This window comes from Monodon monoceros, unplaced genomic scaffold (assembly GCF_005190385.1).
Source record: "Monodon monoceros isolate NGI ecotype Baffin Bay Population unplaced genomic scaffold, NGI_Narwhal_1 Super_Scaffold_4, whole genome shotgun sequence".
Lineage (NCBI taxonomy): Eukaryota > Metazoa > Chordata > Mammalia > Artiodactyla > Monodontidae > Monodon > Monodon monoceros.
The window spans coordinates 2315492-2332143 of NW_021703781.1; the positions used below are offsets into that span (position 1 = coordinate 2315492).

At 39.3% G+C, this 16652-nt stretch overlaps 1 protein-coding gene across 3 annotated transcripts in view; it reads left to right on the top strand.

The window, feature by feature from the left end:
* TSNAX (translin associated factor X) overlaps nt 1-7545 on the top strand; it is a 36689-nt gene extending 29144 nt beyond the window's left edge. The window contains exons 6-7 of one of the 3 annotated variants that reach the window (XR_003796992.1): nt 684-848; nt 1764-1921. Coding sequence is in view for 2 of the 3 variants with exons in the window: in XM_029245026.1 (XP_029100859.1) it covers nt 1764-2141 (378 nt within the window). In the remaining variant the exon portion in view is untranslated. Of the gene's footprint in view, nt 1-683 lie in introns of all 3 variants that reach the window. The other 2 variants (XM_029245026.1, XM_029245027.1) reach the window with 2 other exon arrangements.
* The last annotated feature ends 9107 nt before the right edge of the window (nt 7546-16652 follow it).

A 16652-nucleotide genomic window follows, 5' to 3' on the forward strand; every position in this document is an offset into this window, starting at 1 on the left:
ATGTCAGGATAATTGGGAAGCTGACTTTGTATGCTTACCCAGTTCTACCATTAACTAGTTATATTACCTACAGTGTTTCTTGGACCTCATTCTTATACTCTACATTGAGAAGGTTGGAACAGATGGTCTCTGAAGAGTCCAGCAGTGCTAGGATTTATGTATTGGATACAGAGCAACCAGAGTCATCTTAATAAAACCTAAATTTGACTCTGTCATTTCCTTGCTTAATTCTCAACGACTCTGTTACCTATAGGTAAAGTTCTAATTTCTTAATGTGACTTTGTCCCCTCGCTCTATCTTTCTAGACTCATCCTGTACCACTTCTTACTTTAAATTTTACTCCAAAGAAATACCTCACTAGTTCCTCAAATATACAGCTCGATTCTCACCTGCACGCCTTTGCGTGTTCCCTCTGCCTAAAATGTCCTCCAATACAATTGCACCCCACCTAGCTAAGTCTCATACAGACTTTTAATAACAATTTAGACATTGCCTCTTTTAGACAGACTCCAATAGAGAAATTGATGTGGAGAGAGGAGACTGACATAGTGATGGTAATGGTGATACCAGCTAACATTTATTGAGTATATACTTTGTGTTGGGCATTATGCCAAGAACTTGGTAAATGTTATCTCATCCTTAAAATAAACCTCTGAGGTAGGTACTGTTATCCCATTTTACAGATGAGGAAACTGAGGTTTAGAGAGATGAAATAACTTGCCCAAGGGCATACACCTTATGAAGCAAGGTCCTGGAAGAGGTGGGAGGAGATGGGTCAAGGTCATTTGGAAGAGTTAACCTCAAACAAGAGGAGGGACAACTCATCATCTGAGACTGGAGGATAGAAGGTAAAGATGGATGTGGACATAAATAAGTTTTCTTGTGTTTTTTTAGGGATAAGGTAATTGAGCGAGCTTGTGCCAGGCGGTCTGGCAGATAACCAGGCCAGTGAAAGTAGGCAAGATTGTTTACTGAGAGTGAAGAGGTTTGGGATTGAGTAAGGGCTGAGGAGGAGAGAGGTGAAGGTTTGGAGTAGTGTTTGAAGGGACTGGAGACAACCATCTAAGAAATAAGCAAAAGGACTGGTGAGTAATTTGTAGTGGTACAAACGCTATACAGTTGTGAGTGTTATCATTTTTTAGCCCAGTGGTACTCAGCCACTTGAATAAAGCACTATCAAGAGTAGATTTTTATTACTGATTTAGGGTTGTGTTTTTGCTGGGCAGGTGCAGTAGAAAAATAGGAGCCTAAAGGAACTGAGGCGGGTGTAGCGAGAGAGTAATAAATCCTGATGGCTAGTGCCGAGGGGGACAGGAGAGAGGCCAGAAAGGGACTAAGTGATTGAGGAAAACATGACCGGATCCTGAACCTGGAGGGCTTTACGATTTGTCGTTTAAGTAAGTCAGTCATTGTCTTGCAGTAAAGTCAGTAGGCCTTGTTTAAGAATGTTTTGATTTTATCTTGTATGTCAAGTGAAATTGGAAATGGTTGATTTATAATGATACAATATTAGATGTCAAAATTATCTTGAAGTCATAAGTTCAACTCCCTACTGAGGGCATGAATTCGTCTTGTAACGTCTCGAATGGTCATTTAACAAAACGGATCGTTTTATTTAGAGAAGATTAGTATGATTGACCTGCTGTTGATTTTGTTCCTTATATGAGATACATGCATAGTCACTCTTTTACACAGTGTATTTTCTTTGTGTGTGTGTGTTCTTTTTTTTTTGTTTTTTGTTTTTTTTTTTGTTTTTTTACCAGCCCTCTTCTGATGCACAGGATAAGCAGTGCGGTACCTGGAGACTGAAAATCACGCCTGTTGATTACCTTCTGGGAGTGGCTGATTTAACTGGAGAGTTGATGCGAATGTGTATTAACAGTGTCGGGAATGGGGACATTGACACCCCCTTTGAAGTGAGCCAGTTTTTACGTCAGGTTTATGATGGGTTTTCATTCATTGGCAATACTGGACCTTATGAGGTTTCTAAGAAGCTGTATACCTTGAAACAAAGTCTGGCCAAAGTGGAGAATGCTTGTTATGCCTTGAAAGTCAGAGGTTCAGAAATTCCAAAACACATGTTGGCAGATGTCTTTTCAGTTAAAACAGAAATGATTGATCAAGAAGAGGGCATTTCTTAGAGTAACATTACTCAGTTTTCTTTCTCTTAAGAACTCCTGAGAGAGACCAATTTGTAAGACTGTTATTTAGTATATCATTTTGACTTTATTGTGGCTTTAGAAATGTTTTCAGTTGTACTTGTTTTAAATTGTATACAGGCTGTACATAAAATTACCGAAACAAATCATTTCTTATATCTTACTCGTGAAAATTTGCATACAGATGTTTGCTTATATGCCTGTTTGACTTTTTGCTGGCTAAACCTCATCATTTATCTTTGTAAATGTGAACATGCTTCAGAGTGCACTTTCTGCCGTACCTGTTTTAATTTAGTGTGTGTGAATTTTGGAGCGGTAATATTTAGTGGAAGACAGTTATAGTTTAAGTTGGTGATTTTTAAAAAATATATATTTAGTTATACATCTGGACTTGAGCTTCCTGTTTAAATTTCTTGATAATATTGTGCCAAGCCTCCAAAATAGGCTTATTAATTCATAGACCAAGAGTTTAAAATCACATTACCAGTATACTTCATGAGGTATTGTGGTGAGAATTCATGTTATATTCTGGCTAATTTTAGGTCATTTTGAATCCATATGAAACAGCCTTCCAGAAAAATTGACAGGTACCCAGATGTTAGTTTCTACATTTAATTTTTGTCCTTTATCACAGAAAGTCTGATAGAGAATTGGCACTAACATTGTAATATTTTCACTGATGTTTGAGTTGAATTATATACTTGCACATACAACTGAAAAGGTAGTGATTATTTACCAGTTTTTGTTGTTGTTATTATATTTAATTAGGCATGTTTGGAGGCTTTCCTATTCTAACATCTATCAGAAATTACATCTAAATAATTATAATGAAGTTTTGAAAATTCTGAAATATTAAGTTAATCCAAATCTTTATAGTTGTCCAGTTGTGTTAATGCATAGTATGAAAAGTTGCCAAAGAAGATTTATCACGTACAATTCAGCAATAAGACAGTTGTCAACACAGTTGGGAATAGCAAGTAGTATCACTAGTAGTAGAAGTAGTCTCACTATTAATATTTAGAATTGGAATTTGCCTACTGAAATTAGTTATTTTAGGAATATTAGGAATTAGTTATATTAGGAATTTGCCTACTGAAAATAGTTATACCATTCACTGTGGTGTGAAACTGACTTGAGCATGGCACTGTTGGCTGACAACTAGACACTTCCATTTGGTTTTGTGAGTTTTGAGAATCTGGATACTGGATTTTATTTTTGGAAAGATTAGCAGCTCTGTTTGCAAGGGCTTATTCTTGGAAAGGGTAATTTTCCACAAATGATCACCTAAAGGAAAATAAAATATATACATGCCTAATAGATTAGGTTTGTTTGTTTGTTTGTTTGTTTGTTTTGGTGGTAGTAAGTTTTTTCCGTTTCCCTACTCGAAGATATACAGCTGAAATATAGTTTTATTACATATTTTTCTTTCCTCTGCCACTTGAAGTTAAATTTATAATGTTAAAAGTAAAGTAATAATGGATTGATGAATGTCTTACAGATGTTTAAAACTGAACTCTTTGAATAAAATATTAAAATACAAAAGTTAAGCTTATTTTTTGGTCAGTTGAGAAATACTTAATCAAACTGTTATAGACTTTTTAGCCTAAACAGGAAACTTGATATAGACTCGCTTAATGTGGAGATTTATGATTTCTTAAAATGGGTCCAGAAGTAGGGAGAGTTCAGAAAAGACATCTTTTCACATCTCATTGACCTAGACTGGGTAACTTTCCAGTCCCTCAAAACCAGCTAGTGGAAAGGAGGATGAGATCACCTTGATAGATCAAGGTGCCCTTTATCTGAGAGAAGAGCAAACACAAGAAACCGAGTTAAGGTGTTGCCGTCTTAGGGGAAGGGGAAATGGCCTTTAGGTCCGCAGTCAGCAGTGTCTGCTACAGGTGGATTGGTGCCGGGCCTACTGATAACATTTCTACATTGCATGTTATACTAATACAGTGCGTGTTAGACCAGGATGGTAGAGGGTCTCTAAATGTATCCTGAATGTTTCAAAGTGGTTGCTCTCCTATCATCACCTGTGGTGATGTTTTTCATCTTTAGTATAAAAAGAAATTGGTTCTAAGTAACATGGCAAGTTCCTGAGAAATTCTAAAATAAAATTGGGTTATTTCCTTCATAAGTAATTGCTGCATTTATGAAATCAGTGTTTTTTCCACCATACACATTGCAGAGCCCTAGGGCTTTTTTTGAAGGTGATCAAAGAAAGGTGTTATTTAAATGAGGGATTGGTGGAATGGATTTAAAAACTTAATACAGACTCTTTGCTGTCTGCAAAAGACTCACTTTAGATTCAGAGACACAAATGGATTAAAAGAATGAGAAAAGGCATTCCATGCAAACAGTAACCAAGAGAGCTAAACAAATAGACATCAAGACCTTCTTTTTCTTTTGGCTAGAGACAAAGAACAACATGTAACGGTAAAAGGCTCAATCCATTGAGAATGCATAGCAATTACAAACATATGTATATTGATATATAAAACAGCAGAGCCCCAAAATACATGAAGCAAGATCTGAGATAACTGAAGGGAGAAATGGACAATTCAGTAGTAATAGTTGGATAATTTAATACCCGACTTCCTATAATGGATGGAAGAACAAGACAGATCAGTAAGGAAATAGAGGACTTGAACAACACTGTCAACCAATTAGACCTGACACCTGTATATAGAACACTCATCCCAACAAGAGAAGATATATTTTTCTCAAGTGTGTGTGGAACATTATCCACAAAATGTCAGGCCACAGAACAAGTCTCAATGCAATTAAAAAGATTGAAATTATACAAAGTATGTTCTCTGACCACAATGGAATGAAGTTAGAGATTAATACTAGAAGTAAATTGGGAAGATAAATGAAGCAACATACCCCTAAATAGTGGGTCAAAGATGAAATCACAGGGAAATTAGAAAATATTTTGAGAAGAATGAAAAAAACACAGTATACAACTTACGGTGTTCAGCAAAAGCAGTGCTCAGAGGGAACTTTATAGCTTTAAGTCCCTGCATTTAAAAAGAATGATATCAAATCAATAACCTAAACTTCTGTCTTAAGAAACTAGAAAAAGAATAGCAAAGCAAACCACAAAGCAAGCAGAAGAAAGGAAATAAAGATTAGAGCAGATATAAATGAAACAGAGAATAGGAAAACAATAGAGAATATCAGACAGTGGAGAATATCAGTTGGTTCTTTGAAAAGATGAACAAGATTAAAGAAACCTTTGGCTAGACTGACCAAGGAAAAGATGACTCAAATTACTGAGATCAGGAGTTAAAGAGGAGACATTACCACTGACCTTACAGAAGCAGAAAGTTTATAAGGGAACACAATGAACAATTCTAAAGTTACATAACCTAGATAAATGGACAGATTCCTAGGAACTCACAAAACTGACTCAGGAGGACACGGAAAATCTAAATAGAATTATAGCAAAGAGGTAAGGTTACTAATAAAACTCCCAGTGAAGAAAAGCCCAGGACCAAATGACTTCATTGTTAAGTTCTACCAAACATATAAAGATTAACACCAGTCCTCAAGTTCTTTCCAAAAAAAGTAGGGAACAGTTTTATGAGGCCAGTATCATTGTCATACCAAAGCCAGACAGAACTACAGACCAGTGTCCTTCATGAATATAGATGCAAAAATCCTCAACAATATACTAGGAAACCAAATTCAGTCACAAGTAAAAAATGATTGTACACCATGACCAACACCATGGAATTGCATCTCAGGAATGCAAGGTTGGTTCAACATGAAAATCAAATGTAATACGCCATATTAATAGCACGAAGAGGAAAAAACCATGGTTTATCTCAGTAGAAACAGAAAAGTCACTTGACAAAATCCAACACCCTTTCATGACATAAACACTCAAACTTAGAGTAGAAGCGATATTTCTCATCCTGGTAAAGGGTATTCGAAAAGCACACAACATTGTACTTAATGGTGAAAGAACGGAAAGCTTTCCCTCTAAGATCAGGAACAAGACGAGGATGTCCAACATTGTACTGGAGGTTCTAGCTAAGGCAGTTAAGCAAGAAAAAGAAACAGAGGGCCTCCAGATTGGAAAGAAAGACGTAAAACTGTCTTTATGTGGAGATAACATGATCTTATGTATAGAAAACCTCTATAAAGAACCCTCAAAACCCCCCAAACTGTTAGTAATAATTAATGAATTAAGCAAGGTCACAGGATACAAGATCAATACATAAAAATCAGTTCTGTTTCTCTACACTAGCAATTAAAAATCAAAATCAAGGCAATAATTGCATTTACAATAGCATTACAAAGAGTGAAATATGCAGAAATAAACTTACCCTAAGAAGTGCAAATTGTACACTGAAAGCTGTAAAATGTTGCAGAAGAAAAAGGCATCCTGTGTTCGTGGAATCTGTGGGTTTGGACATTCTGTGGGTTTGGACATTCTATGGGTTTGGACAGGTCAATTGATTTTTGACAAAGGTGCCAAGACCATTCAATGGGGAAAGAATAGTCTTGAACAAATGGTGCTGGGACAGCTGAGTGTCCACATGAGAAGAATGAAGTTAGATCCTTCAAATCATATACAAAAATTAATTTAAAATGGAGCGTATACAAATATGACCTAAAACTATAAAATCCTTAGAAACAGGTGTACATTTTCTTGACCATAGATTAGGCAGTGGTTTCTTAGGTATAACATCAAAAGCACAAGCATCCAAAGAAAAAAATAAATTGAAACTTCCATCAAAATGAAAAACTTTTGTGCATCAAAGGACACTATCAAGAAAGTGAAAAGGCAACCCACTGAATGGGAGAAAATATTTGCAGATCATAATCTGATAATATAGTGATACAATGATAATAGATATATGTATCTAAAATATGAAAGGAACTCTTCTTAACAGTAAAGAGACAACCCAGTTTAACAGTAGGCAAAGGATTTGAGTAGATAGTTTTGTAAAAATGACACACAAATGACCAATAAGCACACGAAAAGATGTTAAACTTCATTAGCCATTAGGGAAATGCAAATCAAAATCACGAAGTACCACTCTACACCCACTATATATATAAATTTTCTATCTGTATCTTTTATATAATAAATGAGAAAGAAGGAAAGGAAGGAAGGAAGAAGAGGGAAGAAGGGAGAGAAAAAGAAAAACAGAAGGAGAGGGAGACTTGTGCATGAATGTTTCCAACAGCATTATTTATGGTAGCCAAAAAGTGGAAACAACGCAAATGTCCATCAGCTGATGAATGGATAAACAAGGTGTGTTATACCCTGCAATGAAATATTACTCGGCCATAAAAAATTAAGTGCTGTTACTTGCCTCATGGATGAGCCTAGAAAACTATGCTAAGTGAAAGAAACTAGATACAGAAGGCCGCATATTGTATTATGTATTGATATGAAATATTGGTGGCACTGGGGTGCTTGAGGGGTTTGGAGTGACTAACAATGTGGGGTTTTTGATGAGGTGATGGAAATGTTCTGGAATTAGTGGGACTGTGCAACCTTGTGAATACATTAAAACCCACTGAATTGTGCACTTTAAGATGGTGAACTTCATGTTATGTGAATTGTATCTCTATAATAGTATTTTAATGTTTTCTAAAAAGTGGATTTATTGTTTCCTTGAAAATTTGCTTGAAATTGCCTGGTATTTTGCTTATGGGAAGACTTCTTTTTTAATTATTCAGTTTCTTTAATTGTATAGGGCTATATAAGTTTTTCATCATTTCTTAATGGCAAGTTTTGATAAATTACATTTTTCACAGGATTAATCCATTTTGTCTTCATTTTCAATTTTTTTTGATACAGTGTTGTTAATATTATGTTATATTTATATGCTGGCTCTATATGTATTCATAGTATATATTTGTGTTGTCTCTCTGTATAGATGTTTTTAGTCATTTTTGCCAAATGTGTCTCCATTATGTTTGTATTTTTAAAGAATTAATTCTTGCTTTATTTGGCTTTGGCTTTTTGCCAGCCTGTTTTTTATCTCATTGATTTATACTCTGATTTATTATTTCCTTGTATACTTTTTGGGGGTTTATGTTCTAATATTTTTATAATACATTATATTTTTTACATTTTTGCTTATTTTTAGACTTTTTCCACTGGGTCTTGAACGTTGGTTTTATAATTAATTTCAATAAATGTGGAGTACTTTTATTAGTAAGATATTGTGCTGATTAGTCTACTTTCTATATAATCCTGTACTGATCTACCTTGATCTCTTATTTTTAGGGGACTAAGGGATCCCGTCCCCTCCTCGCAAATCTGGGAATTAGTAGGTACTTGATTAGCTTCTGTTTGTTAATTCTGTGGTTTCTATTGGTATCACCTTTCTATCTTTTGACAGTTTCAAAAAAAAATCTATTCAAAAAATACCATTGAAATCTTGTGGAGGTTCTGCAGTTTATTGTTTTTAAAAAATTTTTTAAAGGTATTTTTATTTACTTATTATTATTTTTGGCTGCATTGGGTCTTCCTTGCTGTGCACGGGCTTTCTCTAGTTGCGGTGAGCGGGGGCTACTCTTCGTTGCAGTGCGCGGGCTTCTCATTGCGGTAGCTTCTCTTGTTGCACAGCACAGGCTTTAGGTACACGGGCTTCAGTAGTTGTGGTGCATGGGCTCAGTAGTTGTGGCTCGCGGGCTCTAGAGTGCAGGTTCAGTAGTTGTGGCACATGGCTTAGTTGCTTCGCGGCATGTGGGATCTTGCCGGGCTAGGGATTGAATCCGTGTCCCCTGTGTTGGCAGGTGGATTCTTAACCAGGGAAGTCCCCCTGCAGTTTATTTTTGAAGAAATACTTCGAGTCTGTCTTTCTTTGAGTGCACAGTTTGTTGCATCCAGAACTGTGAATGTGGTAACTTGCAGCCTAGAGCAGTAGCATCGCAGCCAAATCAATCATCTGTTTATCTTCTAGATGATCTTGCTAAAGGAGCCCCTGTTGGTTCCTGATTCAGAGTGGCTCTCCAAACAATAGATCAGGTCCTGATTTCCATCAGGGTTGGTGAGGTCTTCAGTATCCCTGTTCAGCACACTCTCATTTGGGGCCCCGTCGATCCCCGGAGGAGTTATGGACAGGACCAGTGTCCTTGGACCCTCTATACTTAGAGCCATCCAGAAGTCTAGAAAGTACCTCATGGTCAACAATTTGTTCAGGTTGATGGGGTGTCACATTTGCAACTCATAATTTTTTTTTGAAGTTGAGACTTGAAAGTTTTTACATGATTTATACATTATATTACAACCCACAGGTTAACTATAGGACTTCCTTACATTTTGTCTAAAAGTGCATTTATGTAAATTCAGCTGATTCTTAAAGCTCTGAGGTAGGCAGGGAATGGTAATATCCCCTCCCACTGCCCCCTTTATATGTAAATAATGTAACTGAGACCTAGAGAGGTTAAGTAACACGCTCAAGGTTACCTACCACACTAGACAAAGATTTGGGATTAGAAACTACGTCTAATGAAACTTAGACGACAGCCTTTCTGCAATGACACACCACTTTTTGTGGTTCTTAATATTATATGTGACCTTGAACAGGTTTACCTTAAGCCTTATTCTTTCTGCACCTTAGTCTTATCATCTGTTAAATAATATGGGCCTCACTTTTCTCAGGTGTTTTTATGATTGAGCCATATAATCTGTGTGAAAAAGCATTTCAGGGCATGAAGAACCCAGGAATATAACTTACTGAATAGACTCTACCTGCAAAATTTTGCATGTAGTTTAAGGAGATGGCATGGACCTTCAGAAATCCATCTATGGATGCTCTAAAACTAAGTCCCTGAGACCCAGATTAAGAGACCTTGTTGGGGCTTCCCTGGTGGCGCAGTGGTTGAGAGTCCGCCTGCCGATACAGGGGACACGGGTTCGTGCCCCGGTCCAGGAAGATCCCACATGCCTCGGAGCGGCTGGGCCCATGAGCCATGGCCGCTGAGCCTGCGCGTCCGGAGCCTGTGCTTCGCAACGGGAGAGGCCACAACAGTGAGAGGCCCGCATACCGCAAAAAAAAAAAAAAGAGACCTTGTTATTGGAGGAGTCCAAATATGTCTTTCACATTGTACACTTGTATAAGCATGCAGTTTCCATGGTGATACTCTGACAGGGGCAGATACTCAATTTTGTTATAGTTGTGTGAGTGAAATGCTGATATTATGTTAGAGAATTTCTCTAGTTAGAAATGCCCACGACTTTCATGTCATTCTGAAATGCGTCTTTGACCTTAAAAAGCCAAGAATCACTGGTCTAGATGATTTCTTAAGGTCCCATGCACCATCAAAGACTTTATAAGGGACTTCCTAGGTAGTGAGGTTAAGACTCTGCACTCCCAATGCAGGGGGCCTGGGTTCGATCCCTGGTCAGGGAATTAGATCCCACATGCATGCCTCAGCTAAGACCTGGCACAGCCAAATAAATAAATAAATATTTTAAAGATAATAATAAAAAGAAGTCTTTATAAATCCAAGGATCCTAACTAGATGAAGCCATTTCTAGGATTTATGACGTAGTGGGCTTTTCTTCGGTTCGTTCGGTTTTTAAACAATAAGTGAAGTTCTGTTGAGTGCATGTTCCGCCGTTGTTCCTTCCCTTGTCCCCTAATGAAAGTTCTCATTTGGTAGAAGCACACTGATATTTTAATTCAGAGCCTACCTATTGCGCTTGTTCCTTATGCATCTATAATTGGTGTGTTTCAAGAGAGAAGGTTTTTGCCTTGTGGAATAAACCATACATAGTTAATTTTCAGTCATACCGTCTTCAAATTTTAGGGTAAAAGTGGTTATTTCTCTTTTTTTAACCTTTATTCAATATTTTTCCGGCTTAATTGTGATATACTTGACACATGACATTGTGTAAGTTTAAGATGTAGAATGTGTTGATTTGAAACATTTATAAATTACAAAATTACTACCAGCCGTCACACTATTAGCTACTGCCTCTGTTGATCCCCATCCCATCACATAGTTACCATTTCTTTTCTTTCTTTCCTTTTTTTTGTTACTTCCGTCACTGTACATAGAGACAAGCCATTTCTTTTTGGTGGTGAGAACATTTAAGATCTACTCTTTCAGCAACATTCAAGTATATGATACAGTATTATTAGTTATAATCACCATGCCATGGATTAGATCCCCACACTTGATAATTTTATCCCGGGGAGGGTGTACTCTTTGAAAAGTATCTCCCCGTTTCCCCTACTTTGCAACCCCTGGCAACCACTACTCTATTCTCTGTTCCTCTGAGTTTGTCCTTTTTAGATTCCACCTATAAGTGACATCATATGGTGTTTGTCTTTGCCCGCCTTATTTCACTTAGTACAATGCCGTCAAATTCCTTCCAGATTGTTGCAAATGACAGGATTTCCTTCTTTCTCACGGCTGAATAATATTCCATTGTATACAGTCAGTCCTTTGTATCCTCAGATTCTGCATCTGTGGATTCCACCAAGTGCAGATCAAAAATATCAGGGAAAAAAATTGCAGAAAGTTCCAAAAACCAAACTTGAATTTGCTGTATACTGGCAACTATTTACATTATATCTACAACTATTTACGTAGCATTTACATTGTATTAGATATTATAAGTAATTGAGAGGTGATTTAAAGTATGTGGGAGGATATGTATGGGTTACGTGCAAATACTACATTTTTTATATAAGGGACTTGAGTATCCATGGATTTTGGTACCTGCAGGGTAGGTCCTGGAGCCAATTGTCCTTGGATACTGAGGATGACTATATATACCACTCTTTATCCGCTTATCCATTGATGGACACTTAGGTTGTTTCCATACCTTGGCTATTGTGAATAATGCTGCCATAAACATGGGAGTACAGACATCTTTTTTTTTTTTTTTTTTCGGTACGCGGGCATCTCACTGTTGTGGCCTCTCCCGTTGCGGAGCACAGGCTCCGGACGCACAGGCTCAGCGGCCATGGCTCACGGGCCCAGCTGCTCCGCAGCATGTGGGATCCTCCCGGACCGGGGCATGAACCCGTGTCCCCTGCATCGGCAGGCAGAGTCTCAACCAGTGCGCCACCAGGGAAGCCCCAGACATCTTTTTGATATCCTGTTCTCATTTCCTTTGGATGTATACTCAGAAGTGGGATTGCTGGATCATACGATAGTTCTGTGTTTAATTTTTTGAGGAAACTCCATACCGTTTTCTATAGTGGCTGCACCATGTTACATTCCCACCAACAATGCACTAGGGTTCCCTTTCCTCCACACCCTTGCCAACACTTGTTATCTCCTGTCTTTTTGATAATAGCATTTCTAACAGGAGTGAGGTAGTATCTCATCGTAGTTTTGATTTGCATTTCCCCGATGATTAGCGATATTGAGCATCCTTTCACGTACCTGTTGCCGTTTATTTGTCTCCTTCGGAAAACTGTCCAATTCCTCAGCTCATTTTTAATCAGGTTGTTAGTTTTCTTGCTGCTCCTTATCTATTTTGAATATTAACCCCTTTTCAATTATATGACTTGCAGATATTTTCTCCCATTCAGTAGATTGCCTTTTCATTTTGTTGATTTCTTTTGCTAAGCAGAAGCTTCTTAGTTTGATGTAGTCCCACTTACTTGTTTTTGCTTTTGTTGCTGTGCTTTTGCCATCAGAATGTTTATTTTTTACTGGTCTACCTTTTGGGGGGAAAATCCTATTTGTAACCCATCTCAATGATCTTTTGAATAGTATAAGCAATTACATATGCCAAATCCCAAGTCTTGCTTTAAGAAACATGACAGAAGAGCATCTAGGAAATACAAGAACACGGGACTCAAAGTCCAGAACTTTTTTCCATATCATAATGTAAATAAAAGCCTCCAAAACTCTTTGTCTACCTAACAGAACCCACACGTACACATGCGAGCCTGCGTGCACACACACACCCACAGTAGTTTTTCTGGATACCTCTTAGTACTTCCCTGCGTGGAGGGAGAATGGATAGAAGGCTTTGGCAACGTTGAAGAGGCAGAATCCTAATGGCACTAATCCTTTAGCAGTCACGATTTGAGCCACGCACCAGGTGAAGCATCTCAGTTAACTGAGGTTTTGACTCAAGGCACAGGGAACATAGAATAAATAGTAAAAGAAGAAAATTATAAATACCAACTCTCACCTTGGGAGCAGTTGCAGAAACAAGGACTTTAGTGACAATGCATATTTTCTCACTGCTTTGTAATGTATCTTTTATATTTTAATCAGTTGTGCCTTTTTTTTTCCTCCCCTTTTCCTGTTATTTCATATAGGGCATGTTTTGGTTGAGTAAACTTTTAATCTAGTCTTCAAGTTACACGATGGCAAAGGCAAGTTGTATTGAACCAAAAGAGGAGTGAAGATCAGAGGTGGGTAGACTGATAGGACTTCCTCTCTCCCCTCTTAGGAAGAAAGTGAACACCCTTGGTTGTGGGGAGGATCGATGCATCCTATTCGGTGGAAGCATGAAGTCGCCTGGAGGTTTAAACCTAGCTGGAAAGGTGTGAGTGCCGCCTAGCCAGAGGAGTAGACCGTGCCGGGCACTGCCTGCTGATACTTGGTACTAGGTCTGCCTCCTAAACTCTCATTCTGCATTGTAGGAACTGGAAGCCTAGAAACCACACTTCCTTGATTCCCTCGCTAAGAGGGTTTATTTGCAGTCTCCCAGTGAGAGGCACATGTAATATTTGAAGAACAGAAGAGAAACAAAAGCCTTGATTGCTCCTTCAGCATCAGAGGCAGGGTCAGGCTTGCTCAGATGGCATACGTGAGGTCTTGCAGGAGCTTCCACACTCGACTGATACCTGCTTCAGGGCTGCCGGCAGCTGAGATCATCAGCCATGGTTTCCTGCAATTCCTGTGACTTCTGGGTTTCCTGAACTCACTGGCAGCTTTCCCTGACCTTCCTTTCACCCAGCCCTTCCAAGGTTTTGGAAGCACCTGTGTTAAATCCTTTCCTGTATGCTTTCTGTTACCTCGAGTGCTTTCTGTTTTCCTGACTGAATGCTGACTTCAGGGAACAAGTGGTTCTTAAGCCTGAGAAGATGTGCCCGATCTCTCGTTGAAGAAATGCAAGTTAAAACTACAAGTTGGCCCTTTTCACTTATCAGATGGGTTAAGAGTTGGAGGCTGGGGCTTCCCAGGTGGTGCAGTGGTTGAAAGTCCGCCTGCCGATGCAGGGGGCGCGGGTTCGTGCCCCGGTCCGGGAAGATCCCACATGCCGCGGAGCGGCTGGGCCCGTGAGCCATGGCTGCTGAGCCTGCGCGTCCGGAGCCTGTGCTCCACAACGGGAGAGGCCACAACAGTGAGAGGCCCGCGTAACACACACACACACAAAGAGTTGAAGACTGGTAACACTATGTTGATATGAGGGAAATGGGGACTCACGCTGCTGTGAAAAGTAGAAATTGACATTGATCTCTACGAGGGGTGTTTTGGTAGCATCTGTCAAGTTTATTCATACATTTGTGAAATTACATGTTCAAAATATACTCATTATAGCAATGTTTTGAATATTAAAAAGTCAAATGTGAGTGTCCTTCCATGAAGGACAAATTAAATCAGTTATGGTGCAACCATAAAATTAGATGCTATAAAGCCATTAAAAAGAATGAGATAGGCCTTCCCTGGTGGCACAGTGGTTGCGAATCTGCCTGCTAATGCAGGGGACACGGGTTCGAGCCCTGGTCTGGGAGGATCCCACATGCCGCTAGAGCAACTAGGCCCGTGAGCCACAACTACTGAGGCTGCGCGTCTGGAGCCTGTGCTCCGTAACAGGAGAGGCCGCGACAGTGAGAGGCCCGCGCACCGCGATGAAGAGTGGCCCCCGCTTGCCACAACTAGAGAAAGACCTCACACAGAAACGAAGACCCAACACAGCAAAAATAATAAACTCCTACCCCAACATCTTAAAAAAAAAAAAAAAAAAAGAATCAGCTCTGCATGTCCTGTTATGGAAAATTATCCATGGTATTTTAACTGAAAATAGCAAAATGTAGATATGCCACTGCTGTGGAAAAGGTTAAAATAATTTGTCCATATGCTTTTGTTAATGCACAGACTATTTCTAGAAAAATACACACAAAATGACAAGAGTGCTTGCTGGTGCCCTCCTTCCACTGGTGAATCAGTGAGCAAGGGTACAAAATAGGTGGCACATTTGTAGGCTTTCTGTGATGTAAAGCAAGGGTCCCCAACCCCCGGGCCATGGACCGGTACCAGTCCACGGCTTGTTAGGAACCGGGCCGCACGGCAGGAGGGGAGCAGCAGGTGAGCCAGCCAGCGAAGCTTCATACGCTGCTCCCTGCCGCTCCCCATTCCTGGACCCCCAACCCCGTCCAGGGAAGAATCGTCTTCCACGAAACCGGTCGCTGGTGCCGAAAGGGTTGGGGATCGCTGATAAAGAGCTCGAAACCAAGGATAATATTGGTATTATTATTGGGTTTTTTACAAGGTCTGTTTCTTCTACCTTTTGGCTCTTTTTTCCTCCAGATATCTGTACTCTATTTCCCTCATCACTTTTAAGTTTGTGCTAATAGGCTACCTTCCAAATGAGGCCTGCCTTGATTTAATTTAAATCTCCATTTGCCACTTATTCCCAACACACTTTCAGAGAGTGGCATCTATAGAGAATATACTATGAATGGTCTCCCTAACGCTATGGAAAGTACCACTCTCTGCTTACATAAGTAACATGGAACCAACTCAAGTATTATGCTTGCCAGTTGTCTCCCATAACTAATACATAAGCTTTCCAGGGGGAGGAATGTCTGTATTCCCTGGTCTATCCCGACACATTGAACAACCCATGGCACATAATGGGTGCGGAGTGAATACTTGTGGAACGAGTAGACAGGTGGATGGTTTTCAGTTCTTTGATGTTACAAATAACATGGGAGTGAGTGCCTGTGATGATTAACTTCACGTGCCAAGCTGACCGGCCGTTGGAATGCCCCCGCATTTGATCAGACATTATTCTGGGTATGCCTGGTGAGGATGTTTTTCGATGAAATTCACATTTGAATTGGTAGACTGGGTAGAGCAAATGGCCCTCCCTAATGTGGGTGGACCTCATCCAATCAACTGAGGATGTGAATAGAACAAAAAGACTGAGTTGGGAATTTCTCCTGCCTGACTGCTTAAGACATTGGGCTTGTCTGGCCTTTGGACTCAGACCGAAACATCAGCTTTGATTCGTTCTTGAGCCTGCTGGATTTTGAATTGGAGCTTTACACCATTGTAAGTTGCTGTAATTGGCTCTCCTGGGCCTTCAGCTTGCCAACTGCAGTTCTGGGACCTGTCAGTCTCCATAACTGCATGAGCCAATTTCTTCTCCTTCTCTGTCTCTCTCTCTGTCTCTCTCTCTCTCTATATATATATATGATTTTGTCCCTTACTGCTACTAGTTTTACCTATATAAAGTTGCGTTTTTTTTGTGAGCCAAAAACTATTGAAATTTTAATGTGGTCTAATCTAACAGTGACTATCTCTACAATTAAAACT